Source organism: Mustela nigripes, chromosome 6, assembly GCF_022355385.1.
Source record: "Mustela nigripes isolate SB6536 chromosome 6, MUSNIG.SB6536, whole genome shotgun sequence".
In the NCBI taxonomy this organism is placed as follows: Eukaryota; Metazoa; Chordata; class Mammalia; order Carnivora; family Mustelidae; genus Mustela; species Mustela nigripes.
Window position 1 is genome coordinate 57,614,735 of NC_081562.1, and position 24,542 is coordinate 57,639,276.

The 24,542-nt window shown below is 35.7% G+C and overlaps 1 protein-coding gene across 2 annotated transcripts in view; it reads right to left on the reverse strand.

The window, feature by feature from the left end:
• GUCY2C (guanylate cyclase 2C) overlaps window positions 1-24,542 on the reverse strand; it is a 131,473-nt gene that overhangs the window by 80,402 nt on the left and 26,529 nt on the right. For both annotated transcript variants that reach the window (XM_059404764.1, XM_059404763.1), the window contains exon 3: window positions 498-641. In XM_059404764.1, coding sequence (XP_059260747.1) covers window positions 498-531 — 34 coding nt within the window. In that variant the 5' untranslated portion in view covers window positions 532-641. The remainder of the gene's footprint in view (window positions 1-497; window positions 642-24,542) is intronic.

The following is a 24,542-nucleotide window of genomic DNA, read 5'->3' on the forward strand; positions in this document are numbered from 1 at the left end:
ATCTTGTTTTTTCTCCCTGGGGTGGCTGAGGGAGTACTTTCTCATTGTTATATGGGTTAAAATAATAGCTTGGGAACGAAGGAAAGAAGACAGTGATCAGTTCCCTGAAGTGTAAACTCCTCATAAACAGAGATGGTTTTATTTATTGGTGCTCCCTTAGCAGGTGGTTGGAAAGGCAGGAAAAGCATTTAAAGAACAGAATGGTATATCTGAGATAAAGAAGAGCTTGAGTTCCAGGAAGTAATTTGATATTCTTAAACAAAACCCCCCTAAACCCACAAAACTTGGGGCTGGATTTTGAATCTTGTTTTGGTTATTTCCTAAGCCTATGATCTCAGGCAGATAATCTACATTTGCTGATCCTTGTTTTTCTCATTTCTAAAATAAATTAAATTTCTCTTCCAGCCAATAAGCCTAGCGGGGACCCTTGCTGGAATCTGGACATGGATCACTGTGCCAGATGATTGATGGGATCTGCCCAAACAATATCCACTTACCTGGTATTGAAGAGCCACGTTGGGGGTAATTCATTCTCAGGGACACTGCCCATCACTGAACCATAGAGCTTAGTGGCCATATTATTCAAATCTGATTCTGCACCGGCCCATAAATACATGTTTTAGTTCAGGAGAGAAAAAGGCCTGGAATGAAAAAGTGAAAGAGCAATGTGACAGTTAGCAGAATATTCAGCTTGAGTTATCATTTCCTAGCGGTCCCGTAATAGACTCCGTCACATACTGGAAAGGGATGCTATTCCACACTTGGTCAAGATGGACACACCGCTCGAGGACTCTGGGGATCCTGGATGGTTGTGTCAGGGCCTGCTGGAGCTGTGGCAGCACCTGGGTGGGGACTTCTGTGTGTTAGCAAATTGCACCTGCCAGAGGCCAGGACCCACTAGGGACCCTCATACATTGTGCACCTGTAGCAATACGCAACATAAGTAGGCTTACTGGACAATATGCAAGGCATGCCCAGCAATTTTCAGAAACATGGGAGCAACAATAAGTAAAAATTAACTTACTACTGTTGCTGTGAACTTTGCAGATTCCAGTGTGGAGAAGTTTAGGTTAAATAAATTAGAAAATGGTATTATAAAGTGCTTATCACACCCTAGGTCCTCAACAGCTGTTGGTTATTGTTATTCCAAATGCCCTTCTCTAAACAGCAGAACTGATTAATCTTCCCTTTGCGTCACTTCTGTGCACAGCAGGTATTGCTTCTCTCACTTCAATTAAAATCGTGTTTAACTGAACTTAACTGAAATAGTTAAGCATATGCCAGCTTCACTATATTAGAAAAAAAATATGATAGTGAAAAGAAACTTCAATTGTGTCCAAGAAATGATGATATGCCCAGATGTGGTTTAGAAATGATCCCTAAAGCAAATATTTGGAAATCGACTACGTTTATGTAGATAGACTTCTTTATTGCCTGAAATATATTTACAGTGAACCAGGATATATCTGAAAGAAAGAAACAAGTTCTGAAATGTAGAGTGGTAGATATTTCTTTTCATGTTATATAGGAGGAAAAATTAATTTGTTAAATGTTTAAAATTGGGCAAAATTTGAAGGATTTGTTCATCAACAAATGCCTGATGAAATAGGACTGGATTCAAAGTGGTAAGAAGATAAGAGGGGAAAAATTCTTCTTAATGCTTTAAGATTGCAAAAATCAGTTGCCCCTGGGGCGCCTGGGTGGCTCAGTGAGTTAAAGCCTCTGCCTTTGGCTTGGTTCATGATCTCAGGGTCCTGGGATTGAGCCCCGCATCGGGCTCTCTGCTCGGCAGGGAGCCTGCTTCCTCCTCCCTCCCTCTCTCTCTCTGCCTGCCTCTCTGCCACCTACCTGTGATCTCTGTCTGTCAAATAAATTAAAAAAAAAAAAAAATCAATTGCCCAAAGACAGAACATATCAAGTGTACTAAATGGAAGCACATCGCACACATACGATTTTTCTTTTGAAACTTGAAAGAACTTTTATAGTTTTGCTACTGGAATAAAATATAAAATATCAGTTTTGACTTTACAGTTATTTTATTTTTGTATTTCAGAGCCAAGATTCTTTTCTCTCTGGTCTCAAACATCTTTATAGGCTTTTAAATTCTCAGAGATCTAGACAGTGATTAAATGACCCTGATAAGTAAGGGTATAAAATAGACATGAGAAAAAAGCCAAGCCCATTTACAGCCATCACCCACAACATCCCAGTGAAATAAGCAAGAGTGTGTGAGGTTTTTCCCAGAGAAGCAGAAGCTGAGTCAACAAAACAAAGTACAAAGCTGTAGATTTGTCTGGAAAGAAAATACAATCACACTCATGATGGGAATGTGGGACTGTGAGAATTCTTGGGAAAATTTTAGAGCGAGAGCTTTAAGGGGTAGATGGAAACATAAACATGAAATTAGCAGGAATGGTAACGATGAGGCAAGAGGTTTGGATTTTATTATGAGGAAATGGAAGTCAGTCGAGTTTCTGGTGTCAGTCTTCTTGGTGTTATTTATTGTCATATAATGCGTGTGGTGCTGCTGATGGAAACTTGAGTTTAACTTTAAAAAGGGAGTCAGAGATGACAGCAGTTGAGATACAAGTTTCAAATTCTCCCTGTTCAAATTGAGGGATTCCTAAAATGGTATATGCAGATGAAGAACAAGAAATGCCCCAGTGGAACATGTGAAAAGCATAGTGAAGGATGGGGAGGATTGAGGACCTAGGATAGAAGCTCAGGAAAGATGAACAGAAGAAAAGCATGAAAATAGGGGGCAGGGGACAGAACTGGACTTCATCAAACCAAGCTTTGCCTCATTTCCTGATAAGTGTTCACTTAAAAGATTTCTCTATGTGAGGCAGACAACAAATAGCATATCTATATTTAACATAGATATTATTGGGCTTGAATAAAAAAGCCTGAAAAATCATGGGAGGGTCACTGAAATATAAGAGGGAGGAAGCTTAAGTGGCATAAGAATTAACAACTTCCTTTCACTGAGCACCTACTGGGCACTTGCTACTCCAAGTGTCCTGTTTATAGTCATTATTTAATTGACACACCAACCATTATTTTGGAGATTTTATTATCTTTATTTTGTGGAAGAAGGAAGCTCTTTGGGTCCAAGATTACGCATGTGCTAAGTGATAGAGCCAGAATTTGGATGGATTTTGCCACACTCCACAGGCAAAAGTCTTTCTCCTCTGAGCCTATTAATGGAGACTGGAAGTTGGGAGCTGACTGCGGGGCAAGAAATTACACCAACTCAAATAACAAAGAAAGAATTTAGAATTTAGTCAAATTGTGGAAGCAACCAAAGTATCCATCAATAGATAAATAGGTACATAAATATACATTATATATATATGGTATAGCTATAAGATACAGTTTTATATAGGAAAAATAGAATATTATTCAGTCATAAAAAAGAATGAAATCTTGCCATTTGCAGAAGACCTAGAGAGTAAATTGCTAAGTGAAATAAGTCAGAGAAAGACAAATGCCATATGATTTCACTCATATATGGAACCTTAAAAAAAAATTATTTATTTATTTTGGAGAGAATTTGGGGAAGGGAGAGAGAGAATCTCAAGCAGTCAGCACTGAGCATGGAGCCTGACTTGGGGCTCTGTCTCACGACCCTGAGATCATGACCTGAGCAGAAACCAAGAGTCGGATACTTATCTGATTGAGCCACCACATATGTGGCATTTAAGAAACAAAACAAACAATAAAGAAACACTAAAAAACAGACTCCTAAATATAAGAATCTATTTTTTTTTAAAGATTTTATTTATTTGACACAATGAGAGAGAGACAGAGAGAGCACATGCAGGGGGAGTAGCAGGCAGAGGGAGAGGGAGAAGCAGGCTTGCCACTGGGCAGGGAGTCCGATGCAGGGCTCTATCCCGAGACCCTGAGATCACGACCGGAGCCAAAGGCAGATACTTAACCAACTGAACCACCCAGGTACCCCCAGACTCTTAAATATAAATAACACACTGGTGGTTACGAAGGGGAGGTAGGTGGGAGGATGGATGAAAAGAGGCAAGGGGATTAAGAGTACACTTATCTTGATGAACACTTAGAAATGCACAGAATTGCTGAATCACTGTATTGTATACCTGAAACTAATACAACTCTGTTTGTTAATTATATTAGAAAATAAAATTAAAAAAGAAAACCTAAATAAGTTTGTTAATTACAAATAATAACTTTAAACCCATTCTTTTTCTTTTTTTAAAAAAGATTTTATTTATTTATGTGAGAGAGAGAGCATGAGAGGCGAGAAGGTCAGAGGGAGAAGCAGTCCCTGTGATGCTCGGAGCCCGATGTGGGACTCCGGGATCATGATGGTAGCTGAAGGCAGTGGCCCAACCAACTGAGTCACCCAGGCCCTCAACCCATTACATTTAAGCATTAATATATTTTAATGAAAAAACTGTATTTTCTAAAACCAAAAAAAGTTGATGGGAATTATGGCATTGTTTTATATTTTTGTAAATCTTTTAATAGAAGACAGCTGGATTCATTTTTTCTTTTTTATAAGCAACAGAAATTTATTTCTTCGAGTGCCTGGGTGGTTCAGTAAGTTAAGCATTCAACTCTATTTATTTATTTAAATTCAATTAATTAACATATAGTGTATTACTAGTTTCAGAGGTAGAGCTGGACACTCGACTGACCCACACAGGCATCCCTGACAAGTAACAGTTTCTTAAATGTTCATTGCAGTTTGAAATCTTGAACCATATCAAGGTACATTCATATTCTTATATATTAAAATCTATTGGGCTATCATATATATCATGTATCAGTTAATTTGGAAAATATTGTTTATACTCATGCAGATCTTTCAAATGTTAACACATTTCATTATCACATTTCAATATCAAAATATCACATCTGGTGTCACCTGGGTGCCTCAGTGGGTTAGGCCTCTGCCTTCGGCTCATGTCATCATCTCAGGGTTCTGGGATGGAGCCCCGCATCGGGCTCTCTGCTCAGCAGGGAGCCTACTTCCCCTTCTCTCTCTGCCTGCCTCTCTGCCTACTTGTGATCTCTCTCTCTCTGTGTCAAATAAATAAATAAATAAAATCTTTAAAAAATATATCACATTTGTTATATTATCCTTGATCTCATTAGAAAAGTCAGAATCAGGAAGACGTCAAGCTCATAGTAGCTGATCCAAGTTTTCCAAAATTTTAATTTTCACTTGTGTGCTCAAATTTCATCAGTGGTAACAAATACTGTCAGTGTGTTCTTAAGGTGACAAGCTCATTGGATTTACTTTTTGAGAAAACGTCTGCTAAACCCCAAGTCTGAATAATCATAATTTTTCTTTCAAATACAAATGGTTTCCACAAAAAGGTGAGTAGTTCAGCTTGCAACTCGGTCACACAAATGATATGTGGTGAGTGAAGAATGCAATGACCACTAGTATCATTTGGGGATTTGTGTTGAGGTACAGTAGTCTTACCTACTGTTGTTTCTGAGCTATTAACACTAATATCAACAGAAGAGAAAAAGACAAAAAGGCAAATGTCATCTTAGTATTCTTTTTTTTTTTGTTAAGATTTTTTATTTCTTCATGTAACAGAGAGAGATCACAAGTAGGCAGAGAGAGAGGGGAAGCAGACTCCCCACTGTGCAGAGAGCCCAATGTGGGGCTCGATCCCAGGATCCTGAGATCATGACCTGAGCCGAAGGCAGAGGCTTAACCCACTGAGCCACCCAGCCGCCCTGTCATCTTAGTATTCTTATGAAAATAGTTTTCCCTTTGCTGACCCCTTAAAGTATCGTGTGGACCCCTACCCAAATGCACCAGACTTTGAGAACCACTACTCTATGTGATAATCCTCTTGCCACGTTGCGGGTCTCATTTCCTATCACTTCACCCACTTGAGGGCCTTGGCATCAGCTGTTCCCTCTGCAGGCAACTCTTCACAAGATGGTGTCCCTACTGTTAACAGATTACAGCTCAAATGGCACCTCCTAGAGGCATTTCTTTTGATTACTCCGTTTAAAAGATATCTCTTTCCCTTAGTTATTCTCCATTATATCACCTTGCTTTATTTTCTTTATGAGTTATAACCATTTAATTATTTAATACTATCTTGTTAATGAATTAATTTGCTTCCCCCACTAGAATTTAAGCTCTGTTAATTCAAGGAATTAATCTCTTACTCATTTCTCTATTTCCATCTCCTCAAACAATGTAGTCATACTTTGGTAAACATTTATTTAAAAAACAGATCTTTTAAAGGACTCTGAGGAATTAAAAGGGTGGACTTGGCGGTAATTTGAAAAGTACAAAGTCATATAAAGTTAGTTTATTGTAGTTTTCAATATTAATTTCTTGATGACTATAATCTCCTATTTCCCATTTTTAAATGATTACAATCAGACTTTCATATTGCCTTCAAACAAATATAGAACTTATATTCTTCTATTTTCCCCTTCTCATTGTTACTCTTGGGTGAAGTGCAAAATATTTTAGGATATAGATGATGATAGAAAGACACTTAATATACACCTCTTTACTCGTTAAAAAAAAATTTCTTCTGTAAAGGTTAAAAACTATGAACATAATCAAACAGGAATATCTGAAATCTTTACTATAAAGAGACTTCTTATTCAAGAACCTGGTTAGTCTGTCCTTTTATTTCTATCTTTATGGATGTATCTAAGTGAAGTTTTATAATTATATACACAAGAATATCATACATTATAATTATTCATAACTTCTATATATTTGTTAATTGTAAGTAAATAGCAAATCATATTTAAATCTGTAATGGTTTGTGGTTAGAAATTAAAAGGTTTTGGAGCCCCTAGGTGGCTCAGTGGGTTAAAGCCTCTTGCCTTCAGCTCAGGTCATGATCCCAGGGTCCTGGGATCCAGCCCCGTGTCAGGCTCTCTGCTCGGTGGGGAGTCTGCTTCCCCATTCTCTCTGTCTCTGCCTGCCTCTCTGCCTACTTGTGTTCTGTCTGTCAAATAAATAAATAAGATCTTTAAAAAAAAAATTAAAAGGTTTTTATATTGATCTTATATCTGACAACCTTGCTAAACTCTTATTACATACTAATTAATGTAGTTGATAAAATAAATTTTCTGTATGTGAAAACATTGTTAACTAAATAGTATTTTTCTCTTTTTTCTTTTCTTATTATGTTGTTTTAAACTGGAGTGGGGAGATAGATTGTGCATTTTAGTTTGCCTATGTGGGAAGGTAAGGCAATTTTTATATGATTTCCCCTCCTTTCTTATTTCCTGTTTTTACCCGACAGTATACATATTGCATTGTTTTTTATTTTAAAGATAATGCTTTTTAACATTTCATCACTAAGTGTGATGTTTACTCAGAGGATTTAGTTTCGATTTATTTTATTTAAATTCTTTTATCATGTTAGTGATATTTTCTTATATTACAAGTTTTCCAAGTTTTTAATCATAAAGCAATGCTTTAATTGTATTATGTTTCTGCATCTATTGAGATGATCAAGTACTTTTTCTACTTTTATTTTTTAATGAGAAAATTATATCAGCATAGTTTATCATGTTCAATTTTCCTGCAATATTTGCATTCCTGGAATATATCCCCCTAGGTCATAATATATTTATTTTCTTCTTTACAGATTGTGAGATTTGGTTTGCTGATATTGTACTTGGATTTTTGCAGCCATGTCTTGAGTGATACTGGTCTGTAATTAACCTTCATATGAGAAAGGACTATTTTTATCTGGTTTGGGGTGTCAACATTGTTAAGAATCTCATGAGTTGAGACATTATTTCTCTTTTTATTCTTTGAAAGAGTTTGTATAAGATGGGAATGATCTGTTTTTAAATGTTTATGGAAGGTATGTTTTGTAAAACAAACTCAAAAATGTAAAAATAACAAAGGGATAGCTAGATTTCCCCTTCTGCAATAGAATTAAGAACTTCTACTCATCAAGTACACTCTAATGGGAGTGAAAATACAACTCAGAGAACTAACTGTACTATGTGTAATTGCCAAAAGATTAATATGTGCAGATTACCTTAAAACATCTACAAACACAGGTGCCTGGGCAGCTCAGTTGGTTAAGCATCTGCCTTCAGCTTAGGTCATGATCCCAAGGTCCTGGGATGAAACCCAACGTCAAGCCCTGCTCAGCAAGGAGATTACATCACCCTCTCTTAAAAAAACCCCAAACATCTACAAATCAATATGAAACAAGCAATAAAATATTAAAATGATCTATATAACTTGATTCTAATCATTGTCTCCCTCTATTCTGTTCCATTCATCTTTCATAGGTAACAATTTTTGTTAGTTTTACTTTAATTATCTCAGGTTTTAAAATGCATATGTATATGTATTATATTATGAATATATATACTGAATATAAATATATATATATTCTTATTTAACCTACTTTCTTATCTACTGACATCACTTAATTGTAAAAATCCTAGAAGTATTTCCACATCTGCACATAGACAGCTTCTTCATTCTTATTTTTAAAACAGCTGCACAGTATTTCATCCTGTAGATTTTTCATTTATATTGTAAGAGCCAGTCTCCTATATTATGAACATGGATTTCCCATCTCTGTCTATTAGAAATATCACTACAGAGTGACGTGCATGTGTTATTGCACAGTTGTATAAGTGCTTATGAGAAAAAGATTCCCAGAAGGGAGATACTTGGGTCAAAGAGTAAATGGAAGCTATAGTTCTAGTAGATGTTGCTGGATTACCTATCTTGGCCTTAGGTCATGTGAGGCAATAACCCCTGGAATATGCGAGAGTACCTGGTTCTTCATAGCCCCCATACAGAATCTGTTGTTCAACTTTTAGACTTTGGGTTACTTAATAGGTGAGAAATTATATTTCAGTAGAGTTCTAATCACATTGCTCTTATTAAGAGATATGTTAAGAGGTACCTGGGTGGCTCAGTCGGTTAAGCAACCCGGGTCCTTGGGATCCAGTCTCACATTGGGCTCCCTGCTCAGTGGGGACTCTGCTTCTCCCTCATCCTCTGCCTCCCCCCTGCTCATGTTCTCTCTCTTGCCCTCTCTCAAATAAATGAATAAAATCTTTTTTAAAAAGTTATATTAAGAATCTTTTTAGATGTTTAAAAAAATTCACAAGCTATACAATTTTAGGGTGACAGGACTCTGAAGTCTCCTGTCTGACTTCCATTGATCTTTTCAAGAATTCATCTGTCTAATCATGATTCTTTTTTTTTTTAAGACTTTATTTATTTATTTGAGAGAGAGAGAGAGAGAGAGCAAAAGCAGAGGGAGAAGCAGTGGTAGGGGGAGAGGGAAAGGGAAAAAATCTCCAGCAGACTTTATGTTGATCCCCCTGTGGGGCTCAATCCCAAATCCCACCACCCTGAGATCATGATCTGAGCCTAAACCAAGAGTTGGATGTCCAACCAAGTGAGTCACCCAAGCATCCCAATCATGATTCTTTTTAAAATTTTCTTTCTAAAGGTTTTAAAAAACCATCTTTTTGTCTTTTGGGTTCTACAGTTCTACCACAAAGTTTCAGGCTATTCCTTTTTGTTTTTCTATTTGGGATTCATTGATAATTCTGATTAGGAGCATTGGTTTCTTTGATCATTCCTGGATTGTCCTAAGCAGTAGCTCTTCAAATATTCTCATTCTCTCTATTCTTCCTTTTTTTAAAAGTTCTATTAGAGGTATACCTTCTTATTTTAGTTTCTATAGTTCTTTTTTTTTTTTTAAGATTTTATTTATTTTTTTTGACAGAGTGAGATCACAAGCAGACAGAGAGGCAGGAAGAGAGAGAGGAAGGGAAGCAGGCTCCCTGATGAGCAGAGAGCACGATGTGGGGCTCGATCCCAGGACCCTGAGATCATGACCTGAGTTGAAGGCAGAGGCTTAACCCACTGAGCCACCCAGGTGCCCCTAGTTTCTATAGTTCTTAATACCACTCTCATATTGTTTTATTTTTCTATATCTGTACTGCATTCTGGGTAATTTCTTCAAATTCATCTTATAGCTCTCCAAATCTTTTTTCAGCTATGCCAAAGACTGCTTAATCTGTACATTAAGAGTTTAACTTTAGGAGCTGTATTTTAATTTCTCTAAGGTTTAGCTTTTCCCCCCTAATTTACTAAATAAGTTTTAGCAGTTTATCATGTTTTTAAACCCCTCTTTTATTTTTGTTTTCTTTTTAAAGATTTTATGTATTTATTTGACAAAGAGAGCACAAGTAGGGGAAACAGCAGGGAGCTCACTCAGCACAGGGCTTGATCCCAGGACCCTGAGTCAAAAACTAAGCCACCCAGGCACCCCTCAAACCCCTTTTATTAGAAAAATAAAACTTACTACTCTTGTAGTGTGTGTGCAGAATCTGGAGTGCTATCCCCTATTTCATTTTTGATACTAGTAATTTGTATTTTCTCTTTTTTTTTATGAGTCTTGCTAGAGTTTTATCAATTTTATTGATCTTTTCAATAATTGTTACCTTGATTTCTGTACTATTCTGTTTTTAAATTCATTCATTTATTGCTCTTATTCTTGGTTTTTTTTTTTTATCCACCTGCTTTGAATTTACTTTGCTCTTCTTTTTCCATGTGAAAGCTTTTTTACTGGAGACTTCCCCTCTTTTCTAATGTATTCATTTAATCTTATAGGTTTCCCTTTTAGTAATGCTTTAGTATATCCCATAAATTGATATATTTTCATTTTTTAACAATTCAATGCATTTTTAAATTTCCTTGAGGTTTCCATTTTGAGATACAACCATGTAGAAGTGTTTTCAAGTGTTTAGAGATTTTCTTGTTTTCTTTCTGCTATTGATTTTTAGTTTGATTCCATAATAGTCAGAAAAAATACTCTGTATGATTTAAATTTTAAAAAGTATTTTGAAGTTTGTGTAACGGCCCATGAACACTTGAAAGTAATGTTTGTTGTTGTTGTTGGGTGGTATGTTCTATAAATGTTGATAAGATCTTGTTGTGTGATGGTGCTATTGACTTGCATATCTTTGCTAATTTTCTGTCTAGTTGTTCTAACAATTATTGAAGGACGGATGTTGAAATTTCTAGTTATTGTTTTCCCTTTCCTTTCCATTTGTTTTTGCTGCACATATTTTTCAGCTCTATTATGTGGTGCAAACACATTTAGCATTAATATGTCTTCTTGGTGGATTAGCACTTTTATCATCATACTATGTTCCTCTAGCACTGGCAGGGTTTTGGGGGGTTTTTTTTGGCTCTGAAGTTTACTTTATCTGATATTAATATAATCCTTTATGGTTTCTTTTAATTAATGTTTGTGTGATAGAAATGTTTGCATCCTTTTACTTTCAAACTAACTACACCTTTACTTAAAGACCTAACTACACCTTTACTAAAAGAAACTTAAAATGAGTTTCTTTTAGATATCAAAGTCCTATTTTCAGATCTACTCTGCACAGATTACTTTTAATTTGTTTATTTGGACCATTTACTTTTGATCTAATTACTGGTATGTTGGGGCTCATGTCTGACATTTTTTTGTTTGTTTTCTACTTATTCTGTTTTCATTTTTTGTGTTTTATTTCTCTTGTATTTCTGTGGGTTTCTTGAAAGTTTTGTGGAAGTCTATTTTGGTTTATCTATAGTTTTTATCTCTATGTATAACTTTTTTTCAGGTTGCTCTAGGTATTACCTACAAATAACTTATCATAGTTTACTAATGTAACTGTTTGATCAGTTCAAGTGAGTAACAAAAACTCACTCCCATTTACAATTCTTTTAGCCTCCCCCATTCATAATATAATTATCTTAAATATTTACTTTGCATATATATTTGGAACCAAATTACATAGTGTTATAATTTTTGTTTCAACCATCAAACATAGTTTAGGAAACCTAAAAGAAAAAACTCTATTGTAATTATTCATATTTTTGCTTACCATATTCTCTCTTCCCATGTAATATTTCATGATTCCTTTAATTGTTTTAAGTTTAAAGAACTTCTTGAGTCATTATTTTAGAATGGGTCTGCTGGTGACAAATTCTACTAGTGTTCCTCAATTTGAGAATGTCTTGAGTTCCCCTTCATTCCTAAGTGTATTTTCGCTACAATTCTGCGTCGTCTGTTCTTTTTTTTCAGCACTTGAAAGTTGTGCCACTTTCTTCTGGCTTTCATAATTCCTGATGTGAAATTGTGCTGTCTTCGGAATTTTCTCCTGAATACAAGGTGTCATTTCTCTCTCACTGTTTTTTTTTTTTTTTAAAGATTTTATTTATTTTATTTGACAGACAGAGATCACAAGTAGGCAGAGAGGCAGGCAGAGAGAGAGGAGGAAGCAGGCTCCCTGCTGAGCAGAGAGCCCGATGTGGGACTCAATCCCAGAACCCTGAGATCATGACCTGAGCCGAAGGCAGCGGCTTAACCCACTGAGCCACCCAGGCGCCCCTCTCTCTCACTGTTTTAAAGAATTTTTGTCTTTCAGTGTTCAGGAGTTTGACTTCAATGTGCCTGGGTAGAATTCTTTTTTGGTTAACCTCTTTAAAGTTCACTCAGCTTATTAAATTTTGGTTTATGTCTTTTGCCAAATTTGAGAAGTTTCAGATATTATTTCTTTGAATACTTTTTCAGCTCTCCTTTTTCTTTTCCTTTTGGGATTCTAATGACAAGAATGTTGGATTTTTGCTATATTCCTATAAGTTCCTGAGGTTCTGTTTGTTTTTCTTGTCTATTGTCTTTCTGTTATTCAAACTGGGTGCTTCTATTGATGTCTTCAAGATCATTGATCCTTTCCTTTGTCCTCTATGTTTTGCTTTTCTGCCTACCCACTGAATATTTTATTTGTTAATGTATTTTTAGTTCTAGATTTTACATTTGGTTCTTTCAGCAGGCCTTATTTTTTAAGAGCAATTTTAGGTTCATAGAAAAATTGAGCAGAAAATACAACAACTTCCCATCTGTCCACAGCCCCTCCACCTCACCACATGCATAGCCTTCTCCATTATCAACATCACACCAGAGTGGTACATTTGTTATGAGTGATGAACCTAACTTACACATTATTATTACTCAAAATCTATTGTTTAAGTTAGGGTTCACTCTTGATGATATACATTCTATAGGTTTGGACAAATGTACAGTGACAAGTATCCACCAACATAGTAGTATACAGAATAATTTCACTGTCCTCAAAAAATCATCTGTGCAGTTCTTTCTTATACCTTCTGTTTCTTTGATGAAGTTTTATTTTTAAATTTGTTTCAAGTGTGTTCATAATTTTACATGAAGTATTATGGTGGCTGCTTTAAAATACTGGACAGATGATTCTAACATCTCTATCCTTTCATTGTTGGCATCTATTGATTATCTTTTTCATTCAGTTTGAGATCATTCTGGTTCTTGGTATGATGTGATTTTTCTCTTGAAATTTGAACATCTGGGTATTATATTATGAGACACTGGATTTTATTGAGACTTCTGTTTTATCTGGCTTCCTTAAACATCACTCTGGCAGGGAAAGGGAGAAACACAGCCTTATTACTCCTCAGTGGTGGTAGAAGTCTAGGTGTTCACTCATGCCTCCTGACAGCCTGACAATGGTGGAAATCTAGATTCCCTACTCGATTTTTGGGGGTTTTTTGGTGGCAGGAGTGAGGTGAGGTTATAGTTTTTCTATGATACTTTGGCTGGAATAGAGCACTTACCATCTAAAAATGTTCTGTCTTGCTAGGCTGCCCTTTCCTGGTCCTCCAGCTATAGAGAGCACTTTTTTGGGCACTTGTTTTGTTTGTACTGTTAGGGTTTCCAAATTGCCAGCTTCTTAAGTTCCATGTCTGGATATATAAGCCAAAAATAAACCAAAAACCAAATAACATAAAAGGGAAATGTTCTATACTTCTGGGTAATTACATCACTCACTCAAATTATGAATTGCTATGTTTCTCCAAATGGATCTTTTCTAAAAATCAATAAAGTAATATGAATATATGGTATTAAATCAAACAGGAAAAAAAATCTTATGATGTCCCTACATTTCAGTCCCACTTGACATAGGAAATTTTAAGTTTCAACTCATGATGTTGTAAATTGAAAATATTATTGCCTCTTTCATTGCCTCTATGGTTCCTGCATATCTTTCATTCCAACAGTGTGAAAGTGATATTGTCGAGATTGCTAACATGTATCATATGCCCTGCAAAAACAAAGAAAAAGAGCTCGCCGTGTGACTAGCATAGCAATCTAGATTTTACTATCAATTTTATATGAAGCCACCTGCCTTGGACACAAATAAAAATATCTATATTCCTCACATTGTTCGAATTTAAGACACGTGAAAAGGTAAAATTTATGGCTGAACAGAGTTGACATACCTCGCTTACATCTAGAGCTGGTAGAAGAGTCAGTCACTAAAGGAGAGGTTTAGATCTTGTTAGCAAAATGAAGTGTGGTCTTCTATGCAGAAGGACTAAAATGAGTTAATTTTAAGTTCTTTCTTGATTTTAGTAATTTTAAATTAAAAGTCAATGTATAAATTCAAGACTGTTTAGAGCAGCATCTATGGATGAACAAGTAAAAATAACTTTTACCCCTTCCCTAATATCACCACTCTTCTCAAAGTAGCAGTGACTACCAGTTAAACTTTTTCTGATCTTTTAATATTTACATTTAGGTACTTTTCTGTTTACCTTATTTCGCCTTTCTACCCTTAATTCCCTTTCTACTTATGTCAAAAAACTTTTTTTCCCAGAAGGAACAATACCACATCCAAAACTCGGCAGAATTTTTTTTTTTAAGATTTTTCTTTATTCGACAGACAGAGATCACAAGTAGGCAGAGAGGCAGGCAGAGAGAAGGGGTAAGCAGGCTCCCCATTGTGCAGAGAGCCCGATGTGGGGCTCGATCCCAGGACCCTGAGATCATGACCTGAGCTGAAGGCAGAGGCTTAACCCACCGAGCCACCCAGGTGCCCCTGACAGAATATTTATACAGCAAGCAGATATACTAGATGAATGCTACCTTTGCATGTATCAATATTCAAGTTACAACAAATTATTTTTATTCAGTGGTATCTTAAATCATTTTGATGTGTATTAGAAAATGAATTGACCTTCCAAAATAATGGATCAGTCTTTTTTTAAAAAGTTCATAGTTAAAAAAGGAAAATAAAAATGACTGAAAGAAATGTTCTAAGTAAAGCCAAATAATCAAGTGGACAATAAGCAACATATCTTTTTGCTATTTGTGATTTAGTTTTAGCACAACATCATTATCAGTTCCCCTAAATTTTGTAAAAATATGATTTATAGTTCTTTTGGTAATTAATTTATCAATTCTGTTCAGTTTTATAGTTTTTAAGTAAGAAATGTGAGCATAGAAAGTAAATCTATCTCATTGTTGGCATTTATTTGAGTAACAAGAACATAAAAAACAAACTAATGCAGGGAATCTGTAAAGAATTTTTTCCCTTCACTCAAATTTTAGAGTCCTAGGTTGATGTAATCTTTTATAGACACAAAAAGACAAATGGAAGAGGGGCCCCTGGGTGGCTCAGTTGGTTGAGTGTTACAATTCATTTCAGCTTAGGTCATGATCTCAGGGTCATGGGATCTCAGAATCATGGGATCAGGCCTTGTGACGGCCTCAGTGCTGGAGTCCACTTGAGATTCTCTCTCTCCCCCCCCCCCCCCCCCCCCCCCCGCTCTTCCATCTGCTCAAGTGCATGTGTGTGTAGGCACACTCTTTCTCTCTCAATAAAAATCTAAATAAAAGTCTAAAAAAAAAAAAGAAAGACAGGTGGAAATACAAAAAAAAAGAAAGAAAATACTGTATGAATGAGATAGCTGAGGAAATGGACAGTGAAGAGAAATGAAAAAATACTCTTAGGCCCTCTTACACTGTTGGTGGGAATGCAAGTTGGTACAGCCACTTTGGAGAACAGTGTGGAGATTCCTTAAGAAATTAATAATAGAGCTTCCCTATGACCCTGCATTGCACTACTGGGTATTTACCCCAAAGATACAGATGTAGTGAAAAGAAGGGTCATCTGTACCCCAATGTTCATAGCAGCAATGGCCACGGTTGCCAAACTGTGGAAAGAACCAAGATACCCTTCAACGGAAGAATGGATAAGGAAGATGTGGTCCATATACACTATGGAGTATTATGCCTCCATCAGAAAGGATGAATACCCAACTTCTGTATCAACATGGATAGGCCTGGAAGAGATTATGCTGAGTGAAATAAATAAAAGTCAAGCAGAGAGAGTCAATTATCATATGGTTTCACTTATTTGTGGAGCATAACAAATATCATGGAGGACATGGGGAGATGGAGAGGGGAAGGGAGTTGAGGGAAATTTGAAGGGGAGATGAACCATGAGAGACTATAGACTCTGATAAACAATCTGAGGGTTTTGAAGGGGTGGGGGGGTGGGAGGTTGGGGGAGCCAGGTGGTGGGTATTATGGAGGGCACGTATTGCATGGAGCACTGGGTGTGGTGCATACACAATGAATTCTGTTACGCTGAAAAGAAATAAATTAAAAAAAAAATATTCTGCTAAGTGAAACAAGCAGATACAAAAGAAAAAAAAAATGTCACATACAAGGGAATGCCCATAAGGCTTTCAGTGGATTTCTCAACAGAAACCTTTCAGGCCAGGAAAGATTGGGATGATACATTCAAAGTGCTGAAAGGAAAAAAAAAAAAAAAACTGCCAAAACAAAATAGCTTACATAGCAAAGTGGTCCTTCAGAAATGAAGGAGAGAGAAAGATATTCAGAAACAAGCAAAAAAAAATAAAAAAAGCAGTTTATGACCCTTAGACCAGTCTTTTTTTTTTTTTTTTTTTTAAGATTTTATTTATTTATTTATCATAGAGAGAGAAGCGAGAGAGAGCACAGGCAGGGGCAGAGGGAGAAGCAGGCTCCCTGCCAAGCAAGCAAGGAGCCCGATGTGGGACTTGATCCCAGGACACTGGGATCATGACCTGAGCCAAAGGCAGTCGCTTAACCAACTGAGCCACCCAGGTGTCCCCCCTTAGACCAGTCTTATAAGAAATGCCAAAAGGAGTCTTTAAAGCTGAAATATGAGGGGCGCCTGGGTGGCTCAGTGGGTTAAGCCGCTGCCTTCGGCTCGGGTCATGATCTCAGCATCCTGGGATCGAGTCCTGCATCGGGCTCTCTGCTCAGCAGGGAGCCTGCTTGCCTCTCTCTCTCTCTGCCTGCCTCTCTGTCTACTTGTAATCTCTCTCTGTCAAATAAATAAATAAAATCTTTGAAAAAAAAAAAAAGCTGAAATATGAAACACTGTTAAAGTAAGAATAATGTCAAAATTTAGAATACTCTAATCCTGAATATGATGGTGTGTTAATCACTTAACTCTAGTATAAAAGTCAAAAACAAAAGTATTAAAAATAACTGACTATAATAATTTGTTAATGGATATCCAATATAAAAGGATGCAAATTGTGACAAAAAATGTAAAATATGAAGGGGGAGTAAAAAGGCAGAATTTTTGTAAGTATTCAAAGTTATTATTAGCTTAAAATAGGCTCTTATATCTATGTTATGTTATGATGTTAAAATGTTATGTAAACCTCATAATAACCACAAAGCAAAAACATACAGTAGATACTCAAAAGATAAAGAGAAGGTAGTCAAAACATACTACTACATAAAATCATCATTGTAACCGTCCTTCAGAACAACGTATTTCTTAAAATATAACCCATAATAAATTATACTAGTTACCAAGCATGCTTAAAGAGAGCCTTAAGAAAAACATGTACTAGCTACAGGCCTCTGGGGGAGACGATGATATACGTCCTTGAAGCCAAGCAGCTGGAAACACTTGGTTCACTCAGGGTGGAATGCCGAATGCTTCATTTTTCTGATATCTCCCCTTCCCCAGAGAGCACCTGCAGTTAGTCAGACAATCCCTTTTGTTTGGGCTTGCTCAACTACAGGTTATATACTAGGTGACCAGACATGTTTTGCCTGTCTTCTTACTTATCTACAAGACTTGTGGTCAATGTGTAACCTACTTCGGCTTCTTTGCTTGTTGTACCTACTTTCCAGTAAATATGAGACTGAAGGGTTGTTCGGGGGACAGTCTCTTCTACTGTCACCCCCCCCTTTCTTTTGCAGCTGACTTGTTTGTGCCTCATTCTCCCATGTGCTGTCAGGAAACCCCACATCAAATCACAAAGAATGATAGGAAGAGAAGAAAAAAGAAACAAGGGAACTGGAAAACAGCCAGAAAACAACTAATAAGATGACACTAGTAATTACTTATCAATAATTACTTATCAATAATTACTTTACTTATCAATAATTACTTTAAATGTAAATGGGTTGATTTCTCTAATCAAAAGGCACAGCATGACTAAAAAAATTGTAACAACAAAGAAAAGCCAACTATATTCTGCCTATAAGAGACTCCTTTCAGCTTTAAAAACACACAGACTCAAAGTGAAGGGATGGAAAAAGATATTCCATATAAATAGAAACCAAACCAGAACAGAGGCAGTTATATTTCTATCAGACAAGATAAACTTCAGGTCACGCTGCCAAGAGATAAAGGAGTCACTGTATAATGATAAAGGGGTCAATTCATCAAGAGGACTTAACAACTATAAACATATATGCACACAACATTGGAACACCTAAATATATTAAGCAAATGCCAACAGATTTGAAGGGAGAAATAGCCAATAATACAATAATAGTAGGGGACTTCAGTACCCCACTTTAAGAATGGATGGATCATCTAGACAGAAAAGCAATAAGGAAACTTTGGACTTGAACTATACTTTAGATCAAAGGGACCTACAAGACAAATATAGAAGATTCCATCCAGCATTCCCTAGGATAGATCATATTAGGTCACAAAACACATCTTAGCAAATTTAAAAAGATTCAGATCATACCAAGTGTCTTCTCCAACCACAACAGTATGAAACCAGAAATAGAGAACATAAAGAAAACTGGAAAATTCATAAATATGTATAATTTAAACAACACACTCCTGAGCAACCAATGGGACAAAGAAGAAATCAAAATTAAATCATAAATATCTTGAATCAAATGAAAATGGAAGCACTACATATCAAAACTTACAGATGCAGCAAAAGCTAATCTAAGAGTGAAGTTTATAGTAATAGATGCCTATATTAAAAAAAAAGAGAGCTCTCAAATCAACAACCTAACTTTACACTTCAAGAAACTAGAAAATAAGGAACTAAGCCCAAAGTTAGCAGAAGGAAGGAAATAACAAAGATTAAAAAAAAAAAATAGAAAAGATCAATAAAATTAAGAGGTGTTTTTTTTTTTTAAAAAGATAAACAAAATCAACAATTTTGGCTACACTGAATAAGGAAAGACTGAAATGATATTAGAAAGAGGAGGTGTTACAACTGATACTGCAGAAATAAAAAGGATTTTAAGAGACTACTATGGGGCACCTGGGTGGCTCAGTTGGTTAAGTGACTGCCTTTGGCTCAGGTCATGATCCCGGAGTCCTGGGATCGAGTCCTGCATGGGGCTCCCTGCTCAGCAAGGAGTCTGCTTCTCCCTCTGACCTTCTCCCCTCTCATGCTTTCTCTCTCTCTCAAATAAATAAAATCTTAAAAAAAAAAAAAAAGAGAGAGAAAGAGAGAGACTACTATGAATATTACATACCAACAAATTGGATAACCTAAAAGGATAAATTACTAGAAACATACACCCTAATAAGACCAAATCAGAAGAAACAGAAAATCTGAATAGACTACTAACAAGTAAGGAGATTAAACCAGTAACCAAAAACCTCCCAAGAAAGAAAAGTCCAGAATCAGGTGATTTTCACTGGTAAATTCTACCAAACACTTAAAAATAAATACGAACGCTCAAACTCTTCCAAAAAATTGAAGAGGAGGGAACACACTCAAAACTTATATTACAAAGCCAGCATTACCCTGATACCAAAGCCAGATAAGGATACTACAAGAAAAGCAAACTATAGGCTAATATCCCTGGTGAATACAGAGGCAAAATTTTTCAACAAAATACTAACAAAACAACAGTATATTAAAAGGATCACATACCCCATGATCAAGTGAGATTTATCCCTGACATGCAAGGATAGTTCAACACATCAAATCAATAAATATTATACTGATACAATGAAAAATAAAAAATCATCTTATGTTCATCTCAGCAGATGCAGAAAAAGCATTTGACAAAATTCAACATCTTTTCAGGATTAAAACTGTCAACAGATTAAGTTCACAAAGAACATATCTCAATGTAATAAAGGCCATATATGACAAGCTTATAGTAACATCATATTCAGTGGTGAAAGCTGAAAGATCTTCTAACATCAGGAACAAGACAAATGTGTCCACTTTCACCACTCTTATGCAACATAGTATTGGGATTCCTAGCCAGAGCAATTAGGTAAGAAACAGAATTAAAAGGCATCCAAGCTTTAAATTTTATTTTGTTTCCACACCAATTACATATTTGTATGCCTCCTATACTCCTAGTTTCAGAAAAAGTAGCTAGCTACTTTCTTCCTTGTATACTTTGGACTTACTGCCATTGTAGTTTCCTCATATTGTGTGTGTGTGTGTGTGTGATCTTCTTCAGGGGCTTCCTGGCATCCTCAGAACTGAGTTCCAAAGGGCTTCCAGCACATTCTGCTGACCTGTGACCAATCCTTCACAAAACACCAGAAGCTTTATTCTCCTGCTAATGATCATAGTCACTTATCTTCCCTTCATTCCTCCACAGCTGAAAGCCTTTGTATCCCCAGGACCCAGAAAGAAATGGTTGGAAGGTAAAACTGCACTGTCACCATGGACAATCCTTAAATGATTATTCTGGCCTGGATTATTTGTTTATGTTGTTTGGTGATATTAATTGGTAATTGTTTTTCCTTTGCCATTTCCAGTATGATTCTTTTATTTCGTCTCAATTTACTCATTAGGCACAGCGATATATACCCATGTCCTCTGTCAAAAATATAGTTCAATGCAGAGTACTCTCCTAAAATACAGTTATTGGTTGTGTTTTTCCAGCAAGTTCATTGGCCATAATATATTTTGAAGAAAATTCTACTCATCTGTAATCCTTTTCTCCCTTACTTACAGATTTATAAAGACTTCACTGCAAAGTAACTGATAGTCAAATAATTACTTAGCAAATTTCTGTACTTTTAATCTTATTTATTGAATTTCCAGAATGCGTAGCCATTACTCATTTAGTCCTTGAAAGTTTAACCCGTTTTCAAAGTCAATTTTTAAACTTCCCTGAAAAAGTCAGTAACTGATATTATCAGGCACAATTGTTGCCAAATCTTTCTGCTATATACCACTATGACAGTTCTTACACTTTTATATCTTTGATTTTTTACACATTAACTTTTTGCCATTAATGAAAGCTAGACAAAAAAGAATGCTTTACTCAGCTTTATAGCCTCTGTTACTAGGGCAGTCTCTTATTTTTTAAGATTTTATTTATTTGAGAAAAAGAGTAAGCGAGAGAGAGAGAGAGAGACAGGGAGAGAGAGAGAGAGAGAGAAAGGAGCAGGGGGAGGGTCAGAGAGAGGGGGAGAAACAGGCTCCCTGCTGAGCAGGAAGCCCAATGCAGAACTCAATCCCAGGATTCTAGGATCATGACCTGCGCTGAAGGCAGACGCTTAACTGACTGAGCCACCCAGGCTCCCCCCAAAACTTACTTTTTAAATCATGAGATCTAGTACATTAAGACATATAATGCCTAAAACCTTGCAAATTTCCCTTCTCCATAAATATTCAAATAGAAGCTACTCGTTATTTTTTGGAGATAGGGTAGAAAATATCACTTCATTATAAATCCTGCTAAACTAGAAAAACTGTAAGGATCTATATAACATTAAAATTTGCAGGTTTTTCAGATTCAATTTTATTTTTTATTTCAATGTTTAAATTTTAAATTGTCTTCAGTTTCTCTTTAAGTCAGTCATTGTAACTATTAAGTAAATGTGCTGATTGATTTTTCATGTGAATCAACTGTGTTCTTTAATATGTAATTTTTAAAAAATACAAAAAATCCTTCCTAAATGAAGTTTTGGAAATCCTGAGAGTCATACACACTATCTTGATATTTCAAAGTAGATTAATAGATTTTCAAATCATTTAAAAACAACAACAAAAAAAGAGAATTCTTTGATGAGTCTGTATTTCCAAATCTTGGTATTTACCAAACAATACCAGATTCATTGTAAAATTCTGGTGTGTGCACACATCTGCCTCTTTGGTATTTGACAAAGTATAAGCCTATACCCAATAAAGACTGTTGGGAAGTTGAGAACTCATCAATAGGAATATGAACTGGTTACTACTTAAGAGAGTTATATATTCCATGTACAAGGTTATGAATTTTAATCTTAAAACCAGACTGCTTAGTTCAATTCTTGGCTATACTACATCTATCATCTAGATGACCTTGGCTAAATTATGAATCTTTATGTCTAAGGGTCATAGATGTAAAATAAATTGATATTACCCACTTCATAAGGTTATAGAGGGGATTAAATAAGTTAAGATTTGTAAAGTACTAAGACCAGTGTCTTACACATAAATACCATAGTGTTTTTTATTAAAAATATAATTAAAAAATAAAACTTCCTGTTTGATACTAATGAAAAATGCATCAGCAGAAATTTTTAATGGAATTGGAGTCAGAGCAAATGTTTTGCTCACTTAGATCTTATTTCACACTATCTTTATTTCACCCTATTAATTAAGAACAGTTAACAAAGAGACCTGTGTGAAAGACAGCTACCAGTTTGATGAGCAAGATGCCATAGGATGGTTCTACCTGAATCAAAGGGTTAAATTTTATCGAGCAATCTGTGTGTTCCCTGAAATAATCATGCTATTTCTTTACAGAAAATGATGGATTAGGTTTTTAAAGATTGAATTGCAGAACTTACTAAAACTTTTCAAATTTAATTAGTCAAAATGTCCAAACTTAACCATTCACCTGGCTGCAAATGACCTCTTTCCTCTTAAAACTGGAGAGGAGAAGTGAGTTGGGGGTAATCTGAGGGGAGACCAACCATAAGAGACTGTGAACTCTGAGAAATAAACTGAGGGTTTTGGAGGGGAGTGGGGTAGGGGGTTGGGTGAGGATGGTGGTGGGTATTAAGGAGGGCACGTATTACACGGAGCACTGGGTGTGGTGCATAAGCAATGGATTTTGGAACACTGAAATAAAAAATAAAAAAAAATAAAGCTGGCCGTCAGCATCTATCTAATAGAGACAAACTTTGGCAGAAAACATATTAATATCATAATCAAAACCAACAAATGTTAATATATTTTAAAATATTTTAACAATAATTTTTAAAAGCTGTTTATACTCATTGTACAAAACTGGAAAAAAATATATAGAAGGAGTGAAAACTTCACCCTAATATTACTCCTCAGAAAAAGATAAACTCTAACATTTGGTAGATTTTTATGTATTTTTTTTCATATGCATATTTTCCTCAGTTGAGATCACACTCTGTGCTCCATTGTCCATGTGGCCTTTTTCATCTGAAATTATAACCTGGTTATTAATAATAATGATATGAATTTTTGTAACTATTAAACTAGTATTGTTTTTTCTATGAAGCACTGTATTTTATCATTTTCATTAATATAACATTTAAATTGTCTTTTTTTTTTAAATACTGCTGCAGAAAAATTATACTGTGTGGAAAGTTTTTTTTTGTTTAAGATTTTATTTATTTATTTGAAAACAAGAGCAAAAGAGAGTGCACAGCAGCGGGGGAAGGGCAAAGGGAGAGGGGAAGCAGACTCCCTGCTGAGCAGGTACCCAGCCTCAGGACCCCCCATCCCAGTACCCTGATATCATGATCTGAGCCAAAGACAGATGCTTCCAACTGAGCCACCCAAGCACCCTGTGTGGGAAGTTTTCTACCTGTATTTTGGATCCTTTCCCTACAGCAGATCCCTGAATGCAGAATAGTTAAGCCTTACCATGCTTATTTCAAATGTTAGTTGTGACTCAGCTAAATAGATTTCATGTCATATGATTGATATTTAAATGGTTTCTAATTAGAACCTAAAAATACAGCTAATAGTTTTAATTGTTATTTCAGCTTTGATATGTGAATTTTGTCCTCTTTCTACTTAAGAATTCAGCTTCTCAGTTTGGAAGTAGATACATTCACAAATCTAGTCAGACTTAATACCTGCTTTTAAATTATGTAGGAGAATCAGATTTTATATTTCTACAAGTTTCTATTAATTTTTCGAAGGCCTTAAAAAGAAGCCTAACTCATGCCAGGATGTGAAGAAAAAAGCTGAAATGGAGGATTTCAGTTCCCATATGTTTTCACTTGAATTATTTGGATAGATTACAGTATTGATAGGGGAGTCAATAACTATAAAGATTATGGGGAAGATAAACAACATTATCCTTACCTTTATATTCACAATCAACAATGCATTTCTTTTTTTCTTTTTCTTTTCTTTTTTTTTTTTTTAAATTTAAAGAGTGAGCATGGGAGCAGGGTGGGGGGGGGCGGGGGGCGGGTGGGCAAAGGGA